At 38.0% G+C, this 25,766-nt stretch overlaps 1 protein-coding gene across 1 annotated transcript in view; it reads right to left on the bottom strand.

Annotated features, from left to right (window-relative positions):
- LOC106719365 (myotubularin-related protein 5) overlaps positions 1-25,766 on the bottom strand; it is a 51,680-nt gene that overhangs the window by 8,671 nt on the left and 17,243 nt on the right. The window contains exons 4-23 of the mRNA XM_045683622.1: positions 13,127-13,243; positions 12,669-12,888; positions 12,056-12,297; positions 11,605-11,855; positions 11,019-11,210; positions 10,634-10,742; positions 10,177-10,325; positions 9,770-9,881; positions 9,312-9,496; positions 5,563-5,698; positions 4,540-4,661; positions 4,260-4,357; positions 3,831-3,996; positions 3,352-3,457; positions 2,609-2,743; positions 1,838-2,006; positions 1,063-1,199; positions 732-889; positions 418-572; positions 127-292 (exon numbers count right to left, since the gene is read on the bottom strand). Coding sequence (XP_045539578.1) covers positions 127-292; positions 418-572; positions 732-889; positions 1,063-1,199; positions 1,838-2,006; positions 2,609-2,743; positions 3,352-3,457; positions 3,831-3,996; positions 4,260-4,357; positions 4,540-4,661; positions 5,563-5,698; positions 9,312-9,496; positions 9,770-9,881; positions 10,177-10,325; positions 10,634-10,742; positions 11,019-11,210; positions 11,605-11,855; positions 12,056-12,297; positions 12,669-12,888; positions 13,127-13,243 — 3,125 coding nt within the window. The remainder of the gene's footprint in view (positions 1-126; positions 293-417; positions 573-731; positions 890-1,062; positions 1,200-1,837; positions 2,007-2,608; positions 2,744-3,351; positions 3,458-3,830; positions 3,997-4,259; positions 4,358-4,539; positions 4,662-5,562; positions 5,699-9,311; positions 9,497-9,769; positions 9,882-10,176; positions 10,326-10,633; positions 10,743-11,018; positions 11,211-11,604; positions 11,856-12,055; positions 12,298-12,668; positions 12,889-13,126; positions 13,244-25,766) is intronic.

The raw sequence follows: 25,766 nt of genomic DNA, 5'->3' as shown, positions 1-25,766 counted from the left end.
AGTGTCAGATAGATGTAGTGAGGGTATGTAATCGTTAATATTTTTGTAGGTCTAGTGTTGCGCCGATACACCGACACAGTGTTGATTTTTTATCAAATAGTTGGCATCTTTGTTTGAAAGACTGACCTTCTACATAGTGTATAGATGGCGTTAGCATGTGTTAGCCGGAAGGGTGCGCTGGCGAGGCCGAGACGCGCCCAGTCGCGTGCGTATATGCGCTCGCGCACGCGCTCCAACGTGCGCGCTGCTGGCGGCTCCGCGCTGTCCGTACCACCCAACTCAAGCTCCTCCACTGCAATACAATAAATTGTTGCCTATCCAAAACAAGACTTTTTTTTTGCAAAACGCTACTTAAACAGCCTAAAAAAAGCTTTTCCTTAACCTGTTATATAAAGCAACAAAGCGACGTACACTCACACGACAGCGTGTCCGCGGACAGCGAGGACATGAGGGGCGGTGACGTCAGCGAGCGCGCGTCTGCTGACGGCAGTACGTACTTCTGGCGCTTTGACGGCTTCGGTTTTAATCCTGCACGACGAGCTGTCTTTAATAGTGTCTTCTTCGCGAAACCTCTGCAATTGAGACTATAGTTAAGTAGGAAATTGAAACTGGCTCTTTTTGCTGATATTAGACTTTTACGTAAAATGTTTAATTGTATTTTCTTTCTAGTTTTTATCGTATTTAATTATTAAAATGTGTGTATGTATGTATGTTTGTGTATATGAGCGTACTTTAGGGTGTGGTGCTTGGCGGCGTGTAGTGGTGGTGGTGGCGCAGGTCGCGGCGCGAGTGCAAAGTGCAGCACGGCGGATGCGGGGTGTCGCAGCCGCGCCACCTGTTTACGGAACGCCTCCGCCTGCTCCCCGCTCACCTCCTCATCCAGTACCACCTGCGGAACAGACGTTGGAAAAACGATCCTTCGAGCCGGATACCTTAATATCCATCAAGACTAACGGAGATCTAATTAGTCTGTCTTAGATTAAAAACATATCAGAAACTGTCTATTGTTGACCTGTATAAGTTCAATTGCAGTAAGAGACATGAGTCAATCAAATTTATTACCTTAATAAGCTGGAATGTGGCTGCCCTGAGCTGCAGACCGTCAGACAGTGGCTCCAGCTGGGGCCCGTGAGCGCGCACCGCCTTCTCCCTCGTCAGCGCACACAGCGGGAACGAACGCACTACTGTCTGCTCGCACGCTGTCATTGACACATAAGAAATTGTAAATAAGTTATATCTAGTCGACACTGTGATAATTTTGTTTATTTATACTAATTATATAAAGAGGAAAGATTTGATTGTTTGTTCGTTTGAATTAAAAGTCGACTTCATAAAAGAACAATCTCAAACAAAATTACAAATAATGTCATGAAAACCTTCGAAAATAAAAAAGTTCTCTTCTTTCTTGTAACATGTCTATATTGTATAATAAAAATGAATCCGATTTCACTTTTTTTTTGTTGTGCTTGTTACTGTCAGGAGAAGGTTCTTATGATAGAAAAAAAATAAAAAATTTAGATGGATGGATGGATGGATAATAATGTTTGTTTTAAGGTCAGAAAGGCTTATTGGATCTTAATTAAATTTGGTATAGATATAAAACATAGTCTGGAAGAACACATAGGCTACATATTAAGTTTTTTTTAGTTCGGCGCAGACGAAGTCGCGGGCGACACCTATTTTTGTATAAATATTGTTATTTCGCCTGTCGGCGTCTATTGGGAACCTACACTATTCCCGGGTTACACAGAATATGTATATTACTAGATTTTTTTTCATTTCACGCAGACGAAGTTATGAACTGTTAGTGTGAAATCTAACTCCAAGTATAACTTACCGAAAGGATCAATGGGCGTGCCTTTGAAGACGAGCCTGTAGTTTGTGAGGAAGAGTGCGCCCTCTGCCGGCAGCAGTGGTGACTCACGTCCATCAGCAACCAGCACAGCTCGCAGTGCTGGTGCCGCACCCGCCTCACCCGGCACCATGCTAGGTGCCACGATACGCGCCTGCGCAATGTACACACATACAACATACACTAAACTATGTTCTACCACTTGTTCATCATCATCATCCCCACCAAGGGGCTCGGAGCCTACCCTAAGTTAGGGGTGACTAGACCATAGACAACCATAGCCAAGTGCGGGTTCAACTGCACACTTCACACATATCATTGAATTTCTTCTCAGATATGTGCAGCATCACGATGTTTTCTTTCATTGTAAGAACATCGGATAAATGTACATATGTAAATTGAAACTCGAAAAACACATTGGTACATGTCCGAATTCGAACCCAGGACCTGCTGATTGCAAATCAAGTGCTAAACTACTGAACCACCGACACACGACTTGTTACCACTAGATAATAAGTCTACTTTGACATCTCGTTGTACGTTGAATATGCGATATAGTATCCGTTAAACCACAATTCTTTTGGCTCCAAAAAATAAAGTGGCACTTTTACAAGACGATTTGTTAATTTCATTCGTTATTCAATTTGACAAATCTACAATTTATCGCGTTAAATTACAAACTGAAGGGCATTTACAATATTAAGACATTTAACTTGGATAGAGGGCTACTAATTTTGCAAGAAGTGTACACCGTACCTTTTGGACAGGCGGCAGTCGTCTGCTCTCTCTGGCGACTGCGTCCAGCGTCTCAAGATGCATGTGTACCACACCGGGGATCATCTGGTGCAGGCACCGCACATGATCCGCTGTCACCCCACCCTCAGTACACACCTTCATTATACAATAAATAAACATTAATTGAACTCAGAGTCGTTAAGTCAACAAAGGAAACCCATAGCGTGTATTTAGTATATGTATACAATAAGGGACTCACAAACATGATTAAAAACACTTTAGTATAATAGTTTTCAGATATCTTAGCGGCTCTTAAGTTGACGCGATTCACTGCGCAGAAAATAGTTAAAGCTGTATCTGGATGAGCACTGCGCAGTGCGCCAGTGACCTTGAGCTACCAAGATATTTGAAAACAGACATAATCATGTTTAAAAATGTCCAACATTTCTTTAATATTAAATAACAGGTCCATAAAAAGTAATATGACCAACAGAAATGACAAATGAAAGATCTTCATCTTACTAATATTATAAATGCAAATGTTTGGATGGATGGATGTTTATTTGAAGATATCTCCAGAACGGCTGCATGGATCTTAATTAAATTTTACATAGACGTAGAACATAGTCTGGAAGAACACATAGGCTACTTATTACGTTTTTAATTAAGCGCGGATGGATTCGCGGGCGACAGCTAGTTATTTATAAATCATTAATTAAAAAAAAACTGTATTACCCTCATGTAAATGTAAAATTAACTATTACCTTATCTACAAATCGTGAGACCATTTTGATAACATTATTGCCCGCCTCCCCGGGGTCCGCTTCCTCAAAGCCCGACTCCGCGTCCGCGCTGTCCGACTCCGCGACACTGCAGTACATAACACATGGTATACTACATATCAAATATCTTGTCGGCTCGGAACATGGTACACAGATGACATATTTAAACTGACAAGTTATAAAAATAAAATACAAAAACAAATTACACTTCCAAAAGATATAAATTAAAGAAAAAAAAATTGTTAGCTAATGGGAAGAGACTCAACTGATCATCTTGTCACTGAAGGCAGAGCTGGTTTTCAGCCTCAAAGTAGTTACTCTAACAAAGTGCAGATAATTTAGTACAATGTCACTTGAGAGTTCAGCCATTCATGTAATTATGTGTGTCTGTTTGTTTGTGCGAGAGAGATAAATGTATAGAAATACATATATATACATGTATATAAAAAATCCAGTATTACCTATTAGTAATACTATTACTGGCTCTGTCTGCGTCATCTCCTCGTGTGTCAGCTCGTCTGCCGGCGCCCTCTAGCGGCAGCAACAAGTACACCATTCTGTTCGCGTAATGTATCGCCTGACTGTACAATGTCGACTCTTCACTCGCTATTAATTCACGTTGTTTCTCTGAAATTAATTATTAAATATTAAATATAATAAAGTTAATCGCTAGCTGTCGCCCGTGACTTTGTTCGCTAGAATTTATAAAACTGGAGACCTATCATACAAGGATTCCCCTTCGTTTTTCTCAAATAAAAAAATAATCTATGCATTCATCCAGACAACCTAATATTTCTATGACAAATTTCATTAAAATCTATTTAGTAATTTCCTAGTTCTTCGGTAACAAACATACATACATACTTTCTCATTTAAAATATTAATATTACCTGGTGATAATGTTGGCCATAATCTCATCTGTTCCGCTGCTATCTCTAAAGCACTTGGTTCTTGTGCTTTTAACAATGATATGTATTCTTCGTCATCTCTGAAAAAATACAATTTTAAATATATTAAAAACGAAACTTTATAATGTGGGTTTCCACTGCTGAAACATTGCTTTCGTTTTCATTTCCTATTTGAAAACAAAGATATTTTTCGATATATGTTTCAGTGAAAACGCACAAACTCACATATAATTTTGTGTCAATAATTTCTTTGTAACATTACCTTGGACTCGGCACCCTTTGATGATGTGTAGGACTAGGTAGGTAGAGGGCTTTTATGTCTCTTTGAACATCTTGATAGAAAGCCGCCTCCCAAAATTGTTGACTTGTCCATACTTGATGCTCCTAATTATATAAACAAACATAATTATATATATAAAAGATAGGCAACGCATATGCATTTGCGGATATCTATGGACAACAGTCGCGTCGTCATTTCAGCGAATTCAGATCGCCAACGTATGCCACCTTTTGATATATATATGGTGTCATGGGCAGAATAATTACATATTACTTTGTCTTGTCTTGCCGTCTTTCTACTCAACTCATCCCTCCCTTTCCCTCTCATACATACAACTCCTTCTATCATCAGAAATCAGTTGTTCATGCATCTCAACCTTATTCATCTCACATTATTTTTAATTCAGAAACCACAGACAAGGGTATATAAAATATACTAGCTGTCGCCCGCGACTCCGTCCGCGCGCAGTTAATAAGCTTATATGACACGTTCGTAGATTTACCATAGCAGCGCCATCTATTGATTACTTACTCAACCCAGTCGAAAGATATCGACATCTGTTAGAATCATTTGGAATTAACAGATAATTGTGACTGTCAAATACTAACAGACAAATAATTAGCAATAAATTAAAATTGCGACTATAATTTGAGATTTAAACTATCCTATCTCTCAAGTTGGATCGAACTGCACATGGTGTGCGAATTTTATTATTATCGGTTAAGTGGTTTAGGAGTCCATTGAGGACAAACATTGTGACACGAGATTTATATATATTAAGATATATACATATATATAAACACGGCCACACATTTTAACGTTACTGCAACAATCTTCTACAGTATAAAAAAATAACATTAAATAACTAACTTATTAATAGTGATAATAGATTCACTTGTATCTTGTAATAAAATATTTATAAGTGAACGGATGTAATACATTTGTGTGTGTGTCAAGTTATTGTGGTCGTGTTGCGTGTCATGTTATCGTGGTCGCATTGCTCACCTGTATACACATGTAGGCGTACTGTATGACACCGGTACACAGCTTGCGGCAGTAGGCTGTGGCGAGTGGCAACATCGCTGCAGCTATAGAGTGCTCGTCCAGTGCAGTCGCCGACTGCAGCGCGCAGTTCATAAGTCTATACCATACAAAAGACAACTTTAATCTATAGCAATAAGGTTCATTTTTGAAACTTATATGTATAAAAGAAAGTCGTGTTAGTTACACTATTTATAACTCAAGATCGGTCGAACTGATACAGCTGATCAGATACAGATCAGATACAGCTACTGATAGCAGAAAATTGATGGGGAGGTAGCTTAGAACTAGGAGACGGACATAGGAACTTTTTTATCTTGTGTGCATTTTTTTTATTCCGCGCGGACGGAGTCGCGGGTACAAGCTAGTAAGAAATAAATATCGATGGAGATAATACGGTAATCTGAAGAGTTCACTTTCATATGATAAAATTTGTGCCATTTTTAAAGACAGCGGCTCAGAAAGACTCAGAACGTAAGTACACAATGTCAGTAGTAAATTCTTTATAGGTTTATATGGCTAAGATAACCGAATATAGAAAAAAAATTAAATGCTATAAACGCTTATAAAATGAAAGCCAAAGCTGAGTTGAGTTACTAGTGTTACAAAATATAACTCAGTGAAACACAAGGTCTAACATCGCGTGCAATAAGTTATAGAATAAAAAACATAAATAAAACGCAAAAAACCATACATTCACGATGGTTGAGTATTAAAAAAAAAACTTTCAGAACAGCATTTATCTGATTGCATTAAAACATGCAACGTAAGATAAAATCAAAATGTCACATGACATGAAATACAAAAGTTTATATATTTTAAACTGAATTCTGTACTCATATTGCAAAATTTATTTGTAAATACATAATGTTGTCGTTTAACATGTTTTGTAGCCTTTTGGTTATGTTTTTTATTTTATGTCGAGGTGATGATATGCTTGTAAGTTTTTTTTTCATAGTTACATGTTTTCTAATTTAGTCTTTAATTGGTCACTAATTATTGTAAATTTCTTTATACTAAATCTATACTGAGAGTTAACGTTTAACAACTCTGAGTACGGTATTTAGACATTATACTCGGCCTTCTAATTTGGATTATACTCGATAGAGAGACGTTAACAATATTTTTTTAGTTGCTTATTATATTAACATTTTTATCCACAATTTTCTCTTATTTATTTTGATTTACTTTATAAATTAACATACTCGAAGGTCTTAAGTTACACATAAAAAACTGTTGTACCCAGGGTCCCGGCAAATGGGTAATTGTGAGTATCGATAGATGCGAAGATGACGACAAATACCAGAGCAAAATCGACGTGGACATGCACCGGGCCAATCGCACACACGTCGCGTTCTCCTTCAAAGTGTACCTCGCTGAGGAATTCGACTATACCGTATCGGTGAGGCACATCCCTAAGTGAATATAGAAATACTAGCTGCCACCCGCGACTTCATCCGCGTGGAATTAAAAAAACGTAATAAGTAGCCTATGTGTCTTATAGACTATATTCTACATCTGTGCCAAATTTCATCAAGATCCGTTGAGCCGTTCGGGAGATACCTTCAAACAAACATCCATCCATCTAAACATTCGCATATATATATATATATATAAGAAAGTCGTGTTAGTTACACTATTTATAACTCAAGAACGGCTTAGAACCAGGAAACGGACATAGGATAATTTTTACCCCGTTTTCTATTTTTTATTCCGCGCGGACGGAGTTGCGGGTATAAGCTAGTTTATAATATTAATAAGATTGCAGATGCTTTGCTACCTTTTATAAACTCTTCAACTCCTAAAAATCCCTTTCCCCTAACTTTTAATTTATTGAAAAAGACCGAGTAGAAGAGAGAACTAGATGCTTTGTCTAATCGCTTCGACCAATGTTTGTTTGCCGAAGTCAAAATTAAAAGGGAAGGAAGTGGAATGACTTCCACTTGACGCCTGTCTTCTGTGTGAAGCTTTTATTACTACCACTATAAAATATTGTACTCAATTATGCAATAATATTTGTTATCTATATACGATCTTTAGTTACGCATAGACATCTGCAAGTACGTAGACGGCGGATGCAAGGCGTACCAGACGCTAGCAGACGAGAGCGCCATCAATTTCTGCGAGAAGTACGCCAAGCAGAACGTGGACACTGCATTAGGAATGCTTGATATGAATGGATGGCCTTTACCAGTGGTAAGATTCAATGTATAATAATAAAACGTACACAAATATTTCTTTATAACGCAGGATCGTAAAAATCAAGGCTTATTTTAGAATATTTTTTTGTGTAATAAAAAGCTCTATACTTAGGATACGTTTTAGACTATATATTTTTACGCCATTAAACTAATGGGTGAGTTAATTGAAAAAAATTGTTTTGCGAGAAAGGGATAAAAATTGTAAGCCAATAGCAGCAGAGATAGATGGTTGCCATGGTAACGGTAATGCTCAGCCAATGGCGAAGGCCTTCATTGTCATTTGAGTATTTGAATGTTGACGTTTGCATTTGAAAGTTTTACGCAATGTTAACAATAAAACTAAGTTTTTCTGTTGACAACAAAAATGAATGGATTTTGATGTCCATCCGTCAAAACATAAATAGTCTATGGTACAATACTGTAATATAGACAAAATATAATAAAAGATTAATTTTGCATTTGAACTTAAAGCATTGGTAATTCTCATTCTGTCTGTCTGTCTGGGATCTGTGGTAACAGTTCATTTTGGAAAAGGGGGTCACTTGTCCAAAATAGTTTTGGGATCCCTGGAATAGAGCATGCATCTACATACTATAAATACTGTAAATTGACTAAGGGTCGCATTTAGTGGTAATTTAATGACTCTGAGACCGACAATATCACTTTGGCAAGGCAGTTGAATGATTATTGTGTAAACAGGGCGACCATGCAGTAGAGGACTACATATTCAACGTGGCCGAGTTGCCAGAAAACGCGGTTTACGGAGACTTCGTGGCGAAAGGTTATCTCATAAAACAAGGTGTTGAGTTCGCATGCGTCAAAGTAGCAGCTAACTTCGTCAAGAACGATGACGAAGATGAAGATGATTGAATTCAATTAATATATTAATTGAAACCATTTATAATTTGTTTTTAATTATAACTAGCTTTTACCCGCGACTCCGTCCGCGCGGAATAAAAAATAGGATCCTATGTCCTTTTCCTGGTTCTAAGCTACCTGCTCACCAATTTTAAATTAAACTTTTTTAATTTTTAATTAAAATTAAATTAAAAAAAAACATTTAAATTAAAAAAAACATATAAAATTTTCACATATAAAAGTTGTACATAACGTAATGTGTTAAAAATAAAAAATTGTAAAAATCAAACAATTCATCATCATCTCCTTGACCTTGTCTACGTAGGATTGGTGAACCAGGTTTCAGTCCTCCAAATGAATCTGTCTGCCTTCATCTACATTTTCACCCCCTTCTTGATCATGTCCTTTCACGCTATCCATCCATCTCTTCCTAGGTCTACCTCTACTGCTGTACTTCCACACTCATACTTAAATAACTTGGTAGATATTTTTGTTTCGAATCACGACCTTATGATACTTATTCCGAGCACTAAAACCATTAAGCCACTAGTGCAAACAATTATCATAGAATAATGCAAAATAATGTATGGAAACTGTCACTTGTATCGAAGCGCCCTCTAACGGAAAGTCACAAGCATCAAAATAAACATTAACCTGACGAGTAGTTCGAACTGATGATGCTGCAGCAGATGTTTGTTGGTGGGCAGACGTGCAGCGAGGTCTCGTACCAGTGCTGAGCGTGCTGCAGACGCGCGCAATGCACGCAGTACTGCGGGGAAAGACTTGCGCGCGTCCGCGTACCGCCCCTCAAAGATGGCCGCCACACACGCACGTAACACCTAAGTACAAATACACGATAAAGTTATGTTTATATTAAACTAGCTTTTACCCGCGACTTCGTCCGCGCGGAATAAAAAAAAATGCACACAAGATAAAAAACGTTCCTATGTCTCCTAGTTCTAAGCTACCTGCCCACCAATTTTCAGTCAAATCGATTCAGCCGTTCTTGAGTTATAAATAGTGTAACTAACACGACTTTCTTTTATATATAGATAGACTATCATATTCAGTGTTGACTTGGTGATTATTGAAATAGAAGATAGTACACATACTTCAAGTCTTCTCGCTGAGTTGGTCAGCAGTAGTTGTCCAGGCTCCTCACCACCAGTGGGGGGCGCTGCGGGCGGCACTATCCGAGCTTGTGGCGGCCTTAATGCTGTCAATCTGGAAAAAAATTAGATATTTCTAATATTAAAAATGAGAATGTTTAGATGGATGGATGTTTGTTTTAAGGTATCTCCGGAATGACTCAACGGTTCTTGATGAAATTTGGCACAAATGTAGAATATAGTCTGGAAAAACACATAGACTTTTTAAACGGAGTCGTGGGCGACAGCTAGTAAATAATAAACTAGTAAATTATAAACATACTTGTACAATATTACGTATTTAAAAATGACATATCGTGTATATTATAGAAGTAGTGTATGGGGGGTGGGGGGTGGGGGGTGGTACTGACTTGGCATTGTTGGCGTTACGCTGTGAGACATCGCGGATGACGTCATGCACGCGGTGCGGGTCCAGTGCGGGCAGCGGCGGCTGGTGGATGCGAGCCTCAGCTCCAGCAGGCGGCCGCAGCACGCGCTGCTGGTACGTCTGTGATACCACCTGACACTCGTCTCATGACACGCTCATATATAACACACGCATTGCAATACCACTTTTATCAAATATTTCAATTATCCGACTCGAAGGACCGAATTTAATTTTTATTAGGAGGGGATTCATACTGATTTTTTTTTTCATTTTAATCCTATTTTAATGTCATTTTGAATATAATTATTATAGTAATACACAATTATTGACATTAAATTGATTTTCTTCTAATTATTAAGGCATTTTTTTTCATAGAAAATATAAATTAATATATATTATTAATTAAAATTTTGTGAGAACAGTTAATATTTAATGAATACCTGTGGATTGGGATTCTCGTTGAGATGTAACTGCATGGCTAAGTCCTGTATGTGTTGCAGCTCGGTGTCAGGATTCAGAGATTCTAGTCGCAGTTGCTCCGGTAAGTTCCTGACAATTTTTTTTAATTATTAATTCAGTACAAAAACCTTACTCTACATTTACAATTCTATATTTTACCTATAATTTGACGTTATATATAGTCAAACCAGGATAAGTGAGAAACCTCTTTAAATGAGAAATGGTGGTCGATTAAACTCTCGCTTATTCATTTTAACATAAAGTTTTTCATAAAAGAAAAACTTTATTAAATCTATTAGAGTTAATTTTATAAGAAAAATCGTCACAATTTGTATTGTAATTCAGTAATTAAATAAGTATACTAACTGTACGAGCTCATCAAATATGTCGGTGGGTCTCCAGGGGGGTCCGCGCTCCGCCACCAGGCCGTTGAAGAACATGGAGTCGAGCAGACGTACTGCGAAGGGGCAGGAGGCCAGCCCGCGACTGCCCAGGAACCCTGCCTTGTGGAATGTCAGCACCGGGGATGGATGGATGCGGATTATAGTCAAGCAGTGCCTGCAATACAGAAACACTTTCTAACTATGCTAGTTACAAATATAGTTTTTTAGTTGCATAGTATGTTGTGCCATTTATTTCCTTTCTCATTTCTCTCTCTCTTTTAGCAAATTCTTCTGAATTGCAACATAATTCTTTACGAGCTTATTTTATAAGCACAATTCAATTGGAAATTTAAAAAAAATAATAAAAAAATACAATTTGAACTTTTGCTTCTTCTTCTAATATCCATAAAATATGTACAGTGAGAAAAGAAGATCTACACCAGATTTTAAAATGTAGAATACTAGCTCTCACCTTACAGTCCGCTTGTGCAAAATAACTAGATTACCTGCAAACAAACGTCTATCCATCCATCCATACTTTCGCATTTAAAATATTAGTATGATCTTACCTATATCCTTGCAGTAGTTTAGCCAAAGTCCTCATAAACACGGCTCGTATCTCCTTATCCAGCATGTGCGGGGGCGATGCCGCGGGCGGTGGTGGGGCGAAGGCCGAGTCCGCGGAGCGCAGCTCGGGCTGCAACACCAGCGCCAGGGCCTCCTGCAGCGAGCCCAGCAACTTGCCCTCGGGCCGCGGAATGTTCACACCCGCGGGTATGTGCAACGAACCCACGTCTAAGTCTGCTACTATCACGTCCAACTGGACATCACAATGAAAATAAAAATAAAAAATATTAGAAAAAGAAGCTTTCTACACATAGAAAATTTTAAATTACTAAAATTATTAATGTGAAACAATAATAGATTGAGTGATAAACTTACGGTCTAATAATTCGGACATAATTCTTTGACAGAAAATCTTACTAAATAGTATTGTTCAATTGCTTTAGTGAAACTTACCAATTCTGACACCTCCTCCTTGAGACTGGAATGCACACCTATAAGGAAGGGTGTCGGCGTCGCCAACACCTCCGCTAGACCCGCAGGCAGCAGTGGTATGTACACGTGGGCGTAGCGGAACGGGAACATCAACGCTGCGAGAGCTCGACACGCGGCAGATAGCCGAGCGGCAGCTAGCGACACCAGCAGGACCTTGTGCTCGCTCATCACCGCACACCATAGCGTTACCGAGTTGTGGATACCTGGAATATCATATGTCATGGTGGATAAGTCTTGTATAAGTCGAATTCTATATTATCGTCTGCAGACCTCTGAAAATCCTACACAAGATGAATATAGAGAGATTTTTAATCTTTATAATCTGACATGACCTTAACTTTTTAAACACCTTTAAAAATAAATATACCCTAGCAACCAAAATGCGAGATGTCTCGATGTCAAATCTATGGGATAGACGGAAAAATATAAAAAATAAATAATTTAAACAAGTAAATATTTTGCAACTTTGAAAACATATAACCAGATACATTCATCAAGATAAACAACACAACGGAAAGTGATATATTTCGACCGTAAAGTCAACTTTGTAGTATAAAGGTGCGCGCGCACATACCTAGCAGGCGCAGCAGCATGTGTACAGCAGTGTGAGTAACGGGCATAGGCGGCGCGGCGGGCGGCTGCAGCGCCTGCCTGTCGCCGGCGCCGATACTGAAGCGAACCTGCGGCCCGCCCGCGCCTGGCACCAGCACGCAACCTACCAGGTTGCCCACCAGCGTCTCCAGCGGCACGCCCAGGTTCTCCACCCACACAGTGTAGATTATACCCAGGCAGTTCTGAAAACATTACATACTCTACACAACTTGAAATTAAAGAAAAAAAACAGTCGCATTACCTGATAACCGAATGAACTCATTCTACGAGTATTAGAAAGACAGAAAAAAAAACATACTGTGGAGTGGATTAAATTATATGTTTCAGTATGTCATATAATTAGGTGCTGCTAGAATCATATTTCTTTTGCTATTAATATTGTTTGAAATACGAAAATAAGACAAAATAAAATTTCCATACCCGAAAAGTATCGATGTAATCCTGTCTGGATACAATAACGAGACACTTAGGCGCGTACATGATGCTATGGTGGGTGATATTGGCGACTGGTCGGCTCGACTCTAAGGATTCTTCGTCCTAAAACAAACAAATTACATATCACTAACACAAATTTGTGAGCGACTAGCAGCTACATAAGTGGGCATAGTTCAACTACTTGAATGACAAAAAATAAGACATCATCTTTTATTAAAAGCATGACCTTTGAAATTATACTAATGTTATAAAATCGGATGTTTAGATGGATGAATGGATATTTGTTTGAAGGTAACTCCGGAACGGCCCAACGGATCTTTATGAAATTTGGCACAATAGTAGAACATAGTCTGGAAGAATACATGGGCTACTTATTGAGTTTTTTTTCAATTCTGCGCAGACAGAGTCGCGGGAAATAGGTAGCAAAGTATTAAACAAAAGGACCTGTTCCGAGGACATTAAACTTATTTCGCAATATATAAAGAGTGTTAAAAGTTTACGACTACACCCCCAGAAACCCCCATGTCTCCTCGAATTCGGGGGCGATGACGGAATTTCATTATACGAGCCTGCGCCCACCCCGGGCCTACGTAAAGCCTCTATCATGATAAACAACCTTGTCGGACGTTGCTAATTTATTGCAGGACCAAACTAGTTGCCTAATGTTGTGAATAATTTTCATTTTGCAACGTTGCAAAAAAATATAGGGTAAGGATTAGAAAGTATCTTTTCTTAGTAGAATTCCCCAGTCAAAATATTTTAAGCATATCTAATACTAAGAAAATTCATGCCTAACGAACGTACATATAGGGTTAAATTAAAAACACTTATCACACATGTTTCAAGGTATAATTTTGAACAATTTGCAACGACCACACGTAAGTATTGACACAGCTAACCCAACAATAACAGGATCTTAAACAGGTCAAATCTTTTACAAACAAACTTTTACAAAAAGCAAATATAAATATTATACCAGAAGATCGGTTTAGAAACTATATATAGAACAATAGAATATAAAATGAATTGGCTCCAACATTGGAGCAAACATTTGCCCGGTCTCGCCCTATTAATCAATTTAGCTAGGTTGTTGCCCTCATAATATTTCATATCGGGATATAAATAGATATTATAAATATACCACTTGTATGAGATGTACGGGCACAGGGATGTAGTGGTAGGAATAAAGACAGAACAAAACTCATTGATAATTTTATATATTTAAAGATTATGTCTATACAATATATATAAATGCGATCTTTTAGTTGTATAGATGTATGAATTTTTATTAGAAGGTATTTGCAGAACGGCCCTACGGATCTCTATTAAATTTGATATAGATGTAGAAAGAACATAGTCTGGAAGAACACATAGACTACTGAATACGTTTTTTTTATACCGCGCTGGTGATGAGTAGAGTTAGTATGCAACAATATTTTAGTAATACTGTGTTAATCTAAACAATAATCTCAAAGCACCTAATCTAGACTCTCACATGTGGGAAGTGTGCCAAACGAAATGGAAGCGAGATCAACGATCTTAGCACGCCCGCGCTGCGCACACTGACCCCCATAAAACGTTTACAGCCGAAATAAAGCCGTAGGTAAATAGTAAATTCATTCATAAACTATGTGCGTACTGATAATTATAAACCTAATATAGATTACAAATTAAAGCGACAGTTTAAGGCACTGATACACACGAGGCAGTGGCATAAACAAAACATTGTAACTACTAACTTTTACCCGCGACTCCGTCCGCGCGGAATAAAAAATAGAAAACGGGGTAAAAATTATCCTATGTCCTTTTCCTGGTTCTAAGCTACCTGCCCACCAATTTTCAGTCAAATCGATTCAGACGTTCTTGAGTTATAAATAGTGTAACTAACACGACTTTCTTTTATATATATAGATTATCACACTAATCTTACCTCCTTATATTATAAAATGTGAATGTTTATATGGATAGATGTTTGAAAACATCTCCTGAACGATCCAATTTGATAGAGATGTAGAATATAGTGTGGAAGAACAAATAGGCTACTAATTTTTTATTATTCCGCGCGGACGAAGTTGCGGGCGACAGCTAGTTATTTATAAGAAAAGATTTAATTGTTTACATTGATTAGGTTCCGAAACTACTGAAACGATTTAAAAAAAATCTTTCACTATTGGGTTGCACACGATGCCTGAGTTTACTATCTAGTTTTTTTTAAATTCCCTGCGGAAGAAGTCGCGTGCAACTACTAGTATTTCATAAGATAAAAAGTATATAATCCTGTTCTATCATCGTATTCATCAAGACAAGGCATCTTATACGTCTCCGGCATAATTTGTCTCGCTTCCAGACCGGAACCGAGTCGTGTTTACACACTAGTTCATAACGGCTGAACTAGTCGCTGCAACCATTCTCTATGGCTGTGCCGTACACGACGGGTTCGGGTCCCGCGGCACAACCTGCCTTAGACTACGTATCGCAATGGTTGGCGTAATATTGTAAATATATGAACTGGCACTCACCTACTCGATGCCCCGTTCACCGCCTGCAGGTGCCTGGTCACTCTGTCGGTGTCAGTCGAGTCAAGTAAGTCACTGTCATACAGTCTAAAGGCGCCAGCAATGCTGCACTCCTGATGCACCCGATGCACCGCTTCCCGTAAGCGCCCTATAGACGCGTCCTTTACCGAACCGAACGCGGAACCGTAAACTTAGCGACCCTGTACGCTAATTAATAGACACGTCCGATGTGCTATCCAACTGCCGACCACTTTTTATGCTGACTCGATGCGCTCTGTCGACTCACTCTTTCCCCGCACAAGCCCCCCGCAGGCCCTGCGCCCGTCCGTAGCGGAGAGGGATTTCTAACTACCCGCTTGTGCGGGAGAATAAAAATGAGTCGACCTACCAACATAAAACCCGTAAAGGTCAACCGCGAAATTCAAACAATGACGAACTATAGTAAATCTGTACCGAACAGTCCCCCGCCCCAGCCAGACGATATCTGGCTGCGTCTAAAACCGTAATTCGAAACCCAAATTAAACGAGGTGGGGGAGAGTTGCCACTGCTCGCTTTACCACCAAGTGGCCTAATAAAATCTATGTAACCATCCAATTCGCTTTACCTGTTCCGCGAATAAATCCGTAATCCGTACCCGGTCGATCCGCGACCGTAAATGTTCCACCGACCGTATTTAAACAATGCATCCCCATGAACCCGAGTCCAAAACCGCGCGCGTGGTTACCTATTTACTCCGAAGAGAACCGACGCGAACCTTTTTTTTTTTTTTTTTTTTTTACGTCAGGAAATGCATTTACGCACCCCTACGCCGGGCTGTGCAATGGCGTAGGGAGTGTGGGACTCGCCGGCCGCAGAAGGCGACCGGAATACCCACTAAAACCTGACTGCCCTCCGACGCATTATGGCGGGGCCACGGGAACGCGTGAGCTTACTTCCGTGACCCCGCCTGCGTTGTCGCCCACGGGGGGGGGCTCCTCTCACATATTTGTGGGGCGAAGGGCAGCGGCGAATTGCCGCCTCCTTCGCCCCACTCTACGGCGTCGGAGCGGGGGCGCCAGAGGGTCTCTCCGTGTTAACCTAACCACGCTCTGCTACCATCGAATTGTGCCGTACACGACGGGTTCGGGTCCCGCGGCACAACCTGCCTTAAACTACGTCTCACAAGGCCTGGCGTAAATAATGTAAATATATGAACTGGCACTTACCTACTCGATGCCCCGTTCACCGCCTGCAGGTGCCTGGTCACTCTGTCGGTGTCAGTCGAGTCAAGTAAGTCACTGTCATACAGTCTAAAGGCGCCAGCAATGCTGCACTCCTGATGCACCCGATGCACCGCTTCCCGTAAGCGCCCTATAGACGCGTCCTTTACCGAACCGAACGCGGAACCGTAAACTTAGCGACCCTGTACGCTAATTAATAGACACGTCCGATGTGCTATCCAACTGCCGACCACTTTTTATGCTGACTCGATGCGCTCTGTCGACTCACTCTTTCCCCGCACAAGCCCCCCGCAGGCCCTGCGCCCGTCCGTAGCGGAGAGGGATTTCTAACTACCCGCTTGTGCGGGAGAATAAAAATGAGTCGACCTACCAACATAAAACCCGTAAAGGTCAACCGCGAAATTCAAACAATGACGAACTATAGTACATCTGTACCGAACAATGGCAATTTATAATAACTTTCTATTTAAAGTTCTTATCAGACGATTGTCTTTGGGTTTCTTAGAACAAAATGTCTGAATAAAAAAAATCGTCACCCCTTTGAACAAATAAAGTAACAATCTTACTAATATTATAAATGCGAATGTTTAGGTAAATGGATGGATGTTTGTGTGACGGTATCTCCGGAACGGCTTAACGGATCTTGATGAAATTTGGCGTAGATGTAAAACGTAGTCTGAAATAATACATAGAATACTTATTAAGTATTTTTAATGCCGCGCGGACGACGTCGCGGGCGAAAGCTAGTATATTTTAAACGGGTATTTCGTCTCAAGCAGTCCTGGTCAATCATCTAGTAAAGCTATGTAGAGTTGAAAACATAAGATGATTGGTCAAATAAAATTATAACTTATGGAGTAGGTACATATACTAATTTTCTTCAATAAAAAAAAAACACGAAGACATAAAATCAATAAAAATTACAGTGAAAATAGTTACCCCAAATATGTAAGTTTTTTACATGAAAATGAAAAGGAGATGAAATCAAATTATAAAGGGTTTCCTCCCTTTGTATGAGGGATTATTTGGGATTTCTGCGCCATAACTTCCGGTGCGGAAGTACGTTTCCGGAATGCTAAGGTGAATTGTTTTCAGTTGAACAATAAAAACAAAAATATGTATACATTGAGCAGTCAAAGGACAAAAAATAGTTTTATATAGCTTAGTAGGGAAATAAAATTTATTTATTACTAGCTTTTACCGGCGACTCCGTCCGCGCAGAATAAAAAATAGAAAACGGGGTAAAAATTATCCTGTCCGTTTCCTGGTTCTAAGCTACCTGCCCACCAATTTTCAGTCAAATCGATTCAGCCGTTCTTGAGTTATAAAAAGTGTAACTAACACAACTTTCTTTTATATATATAGATTCTCAAGGCGATCTATTTATTAAACTAATTCAAGGTGAAACTAGATAAATAAATTCGTAAACTAGAATTCATTTTAGTATTTTAAATAAAAATTCTTGTCATGTGAGAGTGGCGCTTTAAAAAATAAACGTATAGAAAATGACACAAAACAATACAAGACAGCTACAGGACAAGGATCTTGTGACACTGTCACGGGGAACCGGGTCAAATAAGTTTGCCGCATTGTAGCCGCACAAGATGCCAACCCCGACTGTACTTTTCAATATCTATTGCAAAGTATAGTCGATGTCATTGTGCATTCGTCACCGGTACTCATACAATAGTGGTCGCGGACGAAGCGCCCTACATATCCATACAGCTACGGAACAATACCTCAACGTTTTCTAACTAATTACAATTACTAACTAACGTTAACTGATATTGGGTAAATCATTTGATTTTAATTATAAATACGATCGCTACGGTCGCTTAATTATTGGATAGACATTAATTGAACTATGTATATAAAAGAAAGTCGTGTTAGTTACACTATTTATAACTCAAGAACGGCTGAATCGATTTGACTGAAAATTGGTGGGCAGGTAGCTTAGAACCAGGAAACGGACATAGGATAATTTTTACCCCGTTTTCTAATTTTTATTCCACGCGGACGGAGTCGCGGGTAAAAGCTAGTAATTATAATTTTTTTTAATTTATCAGGTTTTCGTCGAAGACTCGACTTTTCTATCAAATTTGTGCAATTTACCACAAGGATTGCAATACATTCTATATTTAGAAAAGGTTAAAAGTTGTGATTCTTTAAGAAGGAAGAATTTTCTTTTTTTATCTCCTGCTTTTAAAAGATTTGAACCAGTGAATAATTCCTAAATTTATCTTAAAAGATATAACCGAACATCTATATACATATTAATAAAATTGTAATGTCGGTATGTAACATCAAAAAATCAATCGATATTTACCGAATATCATGTTTTTGTCTGATAACAAAAGATTTTTTTTTAACATTTTATCTACCTGTCTGTCTGTCCGCAAGTCTATAATCGCGATAATCTGTGGAATGGCTGAACCGATTTTGACGGTTTAATGGAAAGGTAGCTGATGCGTACGGAAAAATATAGGCAACTTTTTTCAGTCCTTCGTATACGAAGTCACTGGCGACCGCTATCAAATGAAACTAATTAAATCGCGCAAATTACGAAATACATCGAGCAATAAAACGTTCAAATTGGTCAATATAAACAAGTCGCAAGCGCAAATGTAACGAATATGCATAAAGATCGATTGAAGAGCCGCTGTCTCTCGAATACATAACGATTACGATGGAATGCCTTTATATTTACTTTTTTATATTGCAATCTGATATAACAAACGCACGAAATCTTTTCTCTTAGGAACTTCTTATCGATTCAGATTACGCTATTCGATTCTTATACATTTTTATTTTATTTATTTATATTAAACAGGGTACATTTAAACGTATAAAACTTTATTGGTACGAGGGGAGGTCCAAAAGTTCGCGGAATGGAGGGGATGGAGTGGGGATAGGGTAGCTCGCTTAGTGTCATACTAATTGGGCACTCATAATTAGTATATATATAACATTTCAACCCTATAGTGCCATTCGTTTACGAGTACTCGCCTGCTGAACAAGTCAATCCGGAAGCAAACTGCAACTATGGAGAAAATTGAACATCGCGCTGTGATAAAATTCCTTACCAAGCAAGGAAAAAACGTTCAAACCATTTTAAATGAAATGGAAGCCGTTTATGGAGATCAGTGCCCTGGTAAAACAATGGTTTATAAGTGGCATGGTCTTTTTAAACATGGTCGAGATTCAATTGAAGACGACTCTCGCTCTGGGCGGCCAGCTGACGCCACCACATCAGACATCGTCGAAAAAGTCGAAAAACTTGTACTCGAAGACACACGTTTGAAGAAGAAACAATTATCTGCATTTGTTGGAGTATCAGATACAACTATTTTGCGTATCCTGCACGACCACCTGGGCATGACAAAAGTCAGTGCAAGATGGGTGCCGAGAATGCTCACGCCGCTTCAAAAACAGCAGCGCGTCGACGCGTCTAAGCACTTTTTGGAGTTGTGTGGAGACGAGCCCGTGCAGATTTTGGAGCGGATTGTTACTGGAGATGAAACATGGGTTCATCACTTTGAACCTGAGTCCAAACAGGAGTCCATGCAATGGCACAAAAAGGGTACACCACCTCCCAAAAAATTCAAGGTGTCAGAATCGGCGGGAAAGTTGATGGCCACTGTTTTTTGGGATTGTAAGGGAATATTACTCATTGATTATAAAGAAAAAGGTACCACTATAACCGGAGAATACTACGCACTCATATTAGAAAAGTTAAAGGAGTCAATTAAAGAAAAACGTCGAGGAAAATTGGCCAAGGGTGTGTTGCTTTTGCAAGACAACGCGCCGGTTCACAAGAGCCGAGTTGCCATGGCTGCTCTGCACACACATGGGTTCGAACCACTTGTTCACCCACCCTACAGTCCAGACCTGGCTCCTAGCGATTTTTATTTATTTCCAAATTTAAAAAAAGAGCTAAGGGGAAGGAAATTTTCCGACGATAATGAAGTGAAGGAGGCAATTTCGGCCCATTTTGAGGCCAAAGACAAAAAATATTTTTTCGATGGTTTAGAAAAATTAATTCATAGATCGAATAAATGTATTGGACTTAAGGGTGATTATATTGAAAAGGAAAAATAAATTTATTGTTATATTTCATTGACAACCCTTTCATTCCGCGAACTTTTGGACCTCCCCTCGTATGGTTTCGCTTGGCCTAAAGAATTAGACTGGAAACTGTGACACGTTATTTAAACTTAGTATCGTTGTAAAAAGATTTAATACTAGAATCAATACTTACTGTAGATTAAAGATATGCATTGGTTTAGGAATAACTTATTCATATTTCTGTTGTAGTAGAACAATATCTTACGGTACATGATTCGTAATTTCGCTTTAGTACAGGTTCGTTAACCCTTTCCACGCTGTGACGTCAACAACCATGGCATGTTTGTCGTTGCCCGTGCAACCGACAGGTTATCGATTCAACACCACTGATCTACTATACCTTATCCTACACTATAATATGCTTACGTGATTTTTTTTTTTGTTATTCGGGTAGTGTTCACTGTATTATACATGTAATACTAACTGTCGCCCGGGACTCCGTCCGCGCGCAATTAAAAAAACCTAATAAGTAGCCTATGTTCTATATTGATGCCAAATTCCATCAAGATCCGTTAAACCGTTTTGTAGATGCCTTCAAACAAACATCCATTTAAAAATACGCATTTATAATATTAGTAAGATTTCTTAACGAGTTATTACAGAAACTAATGTGCAAAATGGTGAACAATCAATAACACTGTAGTCATATTTATTTTATATACCGTTGTATGGATATGAAAGGCTATATGTTTTTTTTTTTGTCAAGTGTAATTTGTATTCCAAAACAAAACCTTTTTGTTAGTTTTGTTTCATTATACGTACGCAAATGTATTACGCATATAATTGTGTGTGACCTCGTTGTAAATCATTACATATTATAGCTATTGAACACAAAGCTTTGTTCGTGCAAGTCACAAAGATCATTTTTTGCTGTTTTTACTCATCATTAACAATTACGCACAGTTTTGAACGAACACAATCGTAATTCGCATAAAAACGATTACATAGACATTTGTACACAGTATTGGCAAATTAACGGGATGCGCAGAAAAATATCAAATTTCGATATCTTTTGCAACATTTCTATTGTTATATAGCACATTTTAATTTTGAGATGTCTATATCATCAGGAGCTTGAAGCCGACAAGCTGCTCGTGTGTAAGTGACAGAACTTGAGTAATCTTGGGGGAATAGGTCATTACTTTAGTCTGATAACTATATAGTGGACGTTATTATCTTGAGTAACAACAAACACGGGTAGCGGCGCGTGTCGCCTCGCTTTTTGCACTGCAAAACTTGACATCGTGTACCAAGGGTTTTGTTAAAGCATTTTTTCTGAAGTTTCAAGGTAATAGTGCAAAAATATTGGTCTACAATTTTAAAGCATCGCACTAAATTATTGGACAAAGTTAAACTGACACATTTATTGAAAGTATAAAAGGTACAAACGGAACAGACATAAAACAAAAAAGGTTCACCTAACGACCAACAATAAAAAACCTAATCCACTCATATCCGGCCTTTCTGATGTTGTGAGGAGGGTGTAAGTAATTCTGATCCCGGGGCCCGACACAAACGACATGTGATTCCGCGAATTCCCACAGGAAACGATAAAACGGGACCCGTCGCTACAATTGCTTTCAGGTTATTGTTTTTCGCGCAACAAAAGAGGAAAATACGAAAAACCAAACTCGTATATGTATATGACATTATATTTTAAAACTTATATACATAATATAAGGAGTATCCTACAACATAATAAAAATACTGCCTAGTTAAAGAACAAAACCCAAAAACAGCAACCAAAACTCCTTTTTTTCGCTAAATACATAGCTGTGTCCAATTGACATTTCCATGACATAAATTTAGCTTGATAAAACATAAAGAACAGTGTAACATTACCACAAAGAAGTCTGTACATACAATCAGTGTTTAAATGTATCAAAGCTCGACAAAATTAGTTTTAATTCCCCGCCACCAGAGCTGGGCATTAACTCGTTAATCCGTTAATCGTTAATTAACGAAGTTAACATTTTCCTTAACGGATTAACTTTTAAGTTAAATTCAAAAAGTGTTAACGCTCTTGTTAACTTCCGTTAAATTTCACTTCCGTTAATTTAGTCCGTTAATTGTAACAATAGACACTTATTGACGTGTTGTCATTTTATTTAAATTATGCATCAGGCTATATTCGTAAGTTCGGCTATGTTCGGGGACCGTCGGCGAGTCGAATGGTGACCGAGAACGAGAGAGAACGAGAACGAGCGAGTGCGAGTGTATGTAGGTTATACAATACACCGAGCGGCCGGGATAGACGTGATCAAAAGAGTACCGCAGAATCCTTGTTAGAAAATAGTGACGATTTAACCAAACTTACCCCTGTCAAATATTGCGATGTTTAGGCGCTAGACACCTTCAAAGTTTATTAATTATTTCACATTTACACAAATATCTCGAAAAGTCTATATTACATTTTATTCACATTAAAACTGGTTTTCATTTATTTAACATCACTTTTTTTTTAGAACATGATTTTGTTATAAAACCAACATAAGGTACGAAAGTACTTTATTCTAAATACAATAATTATACACTTTGTCTTATACGTGAAACGCAAAAATCTAGTAAAAAAGATAAACACTGCGTTGAATTGCAATCAAAATAATCAAGTGTGCATAACTCTTCAACGTCGTAACTAAATTACAACTAAATTTTGTTGGCGACGAAAATGTTTATTTTAATATTGAAGTTTAAAGACAGCAAAAAATATAAAAAAAAATCGTTTATGGTTCATTTGAAAAAGCGTACAAATAGGATTTTTTTGTCATTGCGTAGATAAGAAACAAACAATGAAAAATAAATTTAAAAATACGAAAGACGAAATGTGCACGCAATAAACGTTCCTCAAAAACAAAAGGGATTTAGGTGTTTATTACCGTCCTTTGCTTTTTTGGGGCTTCTTCATAGTCAACGAAAAATAATTTTGCATTTTAAAAATATGAACAAAGGATCAAATGGACAGCCGCACAGAGAATACGATAACGAACTCGATGGATTTATGGCCCCAACCCTTCTAATGGTCGGGGATGCACGTGCGCTGCACAAAGACAATAGCGAAGATAATTTGTTTGTTTACAAAAAAAAAGTATACGATAAAACGAGAAAGAATGAGGAAAAAGATAAAATAATTGTGAAATAATGTTAAATTGTGTTATACTAAAATTAATATATGAAATGTCGTCGGCACAAGTGACCTTTACAATAACATAAAAAACAATCTCAAACAAAATGCACGGAAAAGTAACAAAATAATGTCATGAAAACCCTCTAAACTCTAAAGAAAGTTCTCTTCTTTCTTGTAACATATCTATATTGTATAATTATTGTTATTTCGCAGTCGGTGTCGGCCGAAGTAAATAGGTGACATTTTATATTTGAGATGTATTAAACATACTTACGTTTATGTCCCTTCTTACTGCATTTTGTTTGAGATTTGAGATTGATATTCTTTTGAATATTACCATAATACGAGTATGTCTCACTGTTTAATAGAAAACTTGTGTTGTCTAAATTTAGTTAGTTCTCTAATTCCGTGAAGATGGATGGTCGATAAAAAAATGACTGAAAAGGTCAATTGTCCATCATTGTCAGTGAAGTATATAAGTAACTGCTTTAACTGCTTTATTGTAACACTCATATACACAATTATGTGGAAGCCTTGGTTCCTGAACTAAGGCAAAGCCCTGTGTTTCAGGAGCCAATCCCTTCCCCCATTATCATCATCATTAAATTAATTTTGCATTTAGTGATAATAGAAAAGAAAACAATCATTTATGAAATTTTCAAAAAAAAACAAACATTAAAAGAAAAAAAAAAGATATAACTAACTTATTTTCGTTTTTTTTTTTGCATACGTGTGTTTTAGATTGGTGCGTGTGTATGTGTGTGTGTGTGTGCGTGTGTATGTGTGTGTGTGCGTGTGTGATGTGTACCTATGTTTGAGTGTGCGTGTGTGTGGGAATGTTGGTGTGTGAATGTATCCCTATGAATATGTCAGATGTGCGTATAACTATAGATAGATAACAATAGATAAATTAGCAACTAGTTTTTTCTTTTTATGAGACATTTGTAATATGTTTTTTTTTCTATTTCATTTTAAGTTCTCACTCTTCAATACTTATAAGATTTTCACAATCTCTGTAATCTAGGTTGTTTAGCCAATTTTTTGCATGTTGTTTCATTTTATAGTAGTTTAAATTATACACATTGTGTTTTTGGTTAAGTAGGTTGTATAATCTAGGTGCTTGAAAATTGTATTGTTTTCTTGCCATTGAAGTTCTAACTACGGGCATCGGAGATATGTGTCTTCTTTTATTTCCTGTTAACGTTCTGTTTCCATTACGATGATAGTTCTTAATACACTCAAATATGTAACATTTTCTAACACTCATAATTTTAGACTTTTTATAAAGCTCAGAGGTGGGATATCGGAATGAAAGTTTAAGTATTACTTTGAGTAAGGCCCGTTGCGCTCTTTCAGCTTCAAGTAAATAAGTTTTAGAGGCTCCACCCCAAGAGCAAATGCAATAGTTAATAATACAATGGCAAAGAGCTTTATATGTTGTAATCAAGAGCTCAGGGCTGGCGACCTCTCTCAATTTTTTAAAAACATATATTAGCCTCCTGATTCGTCTCGCTAATTTGTTTATGTGGAGACCCCAGTTTAATTTATCATCTAGAATGACTCCCAGGTATTTAATACTATTTGTTCTTTCTATGGCTGGGCAGGTGCAATATATTGTTTTGTTTGAATTTCTATTACA

The sequence above is a fragment of the Papilio machaon genome, chromosome 22 (assembly GCF_912999745.1).
Source record: "Papilio machaon chromosome 22, ilPapMach1.1, whole genome shotgun sequence".
In the NCBI taxonomy this organism is placed as follows: Eukaryota; Metazoa; Arthropoda; class Insecta; order Lepidoptera; family Papilionidae; genus Papilio; species Papilio machaon.
The sequence above is the reverse complement of the archived record's forward strand: the minus strand, read 5'-3'. Positions and strand labels throughout refer to the sequence as shown.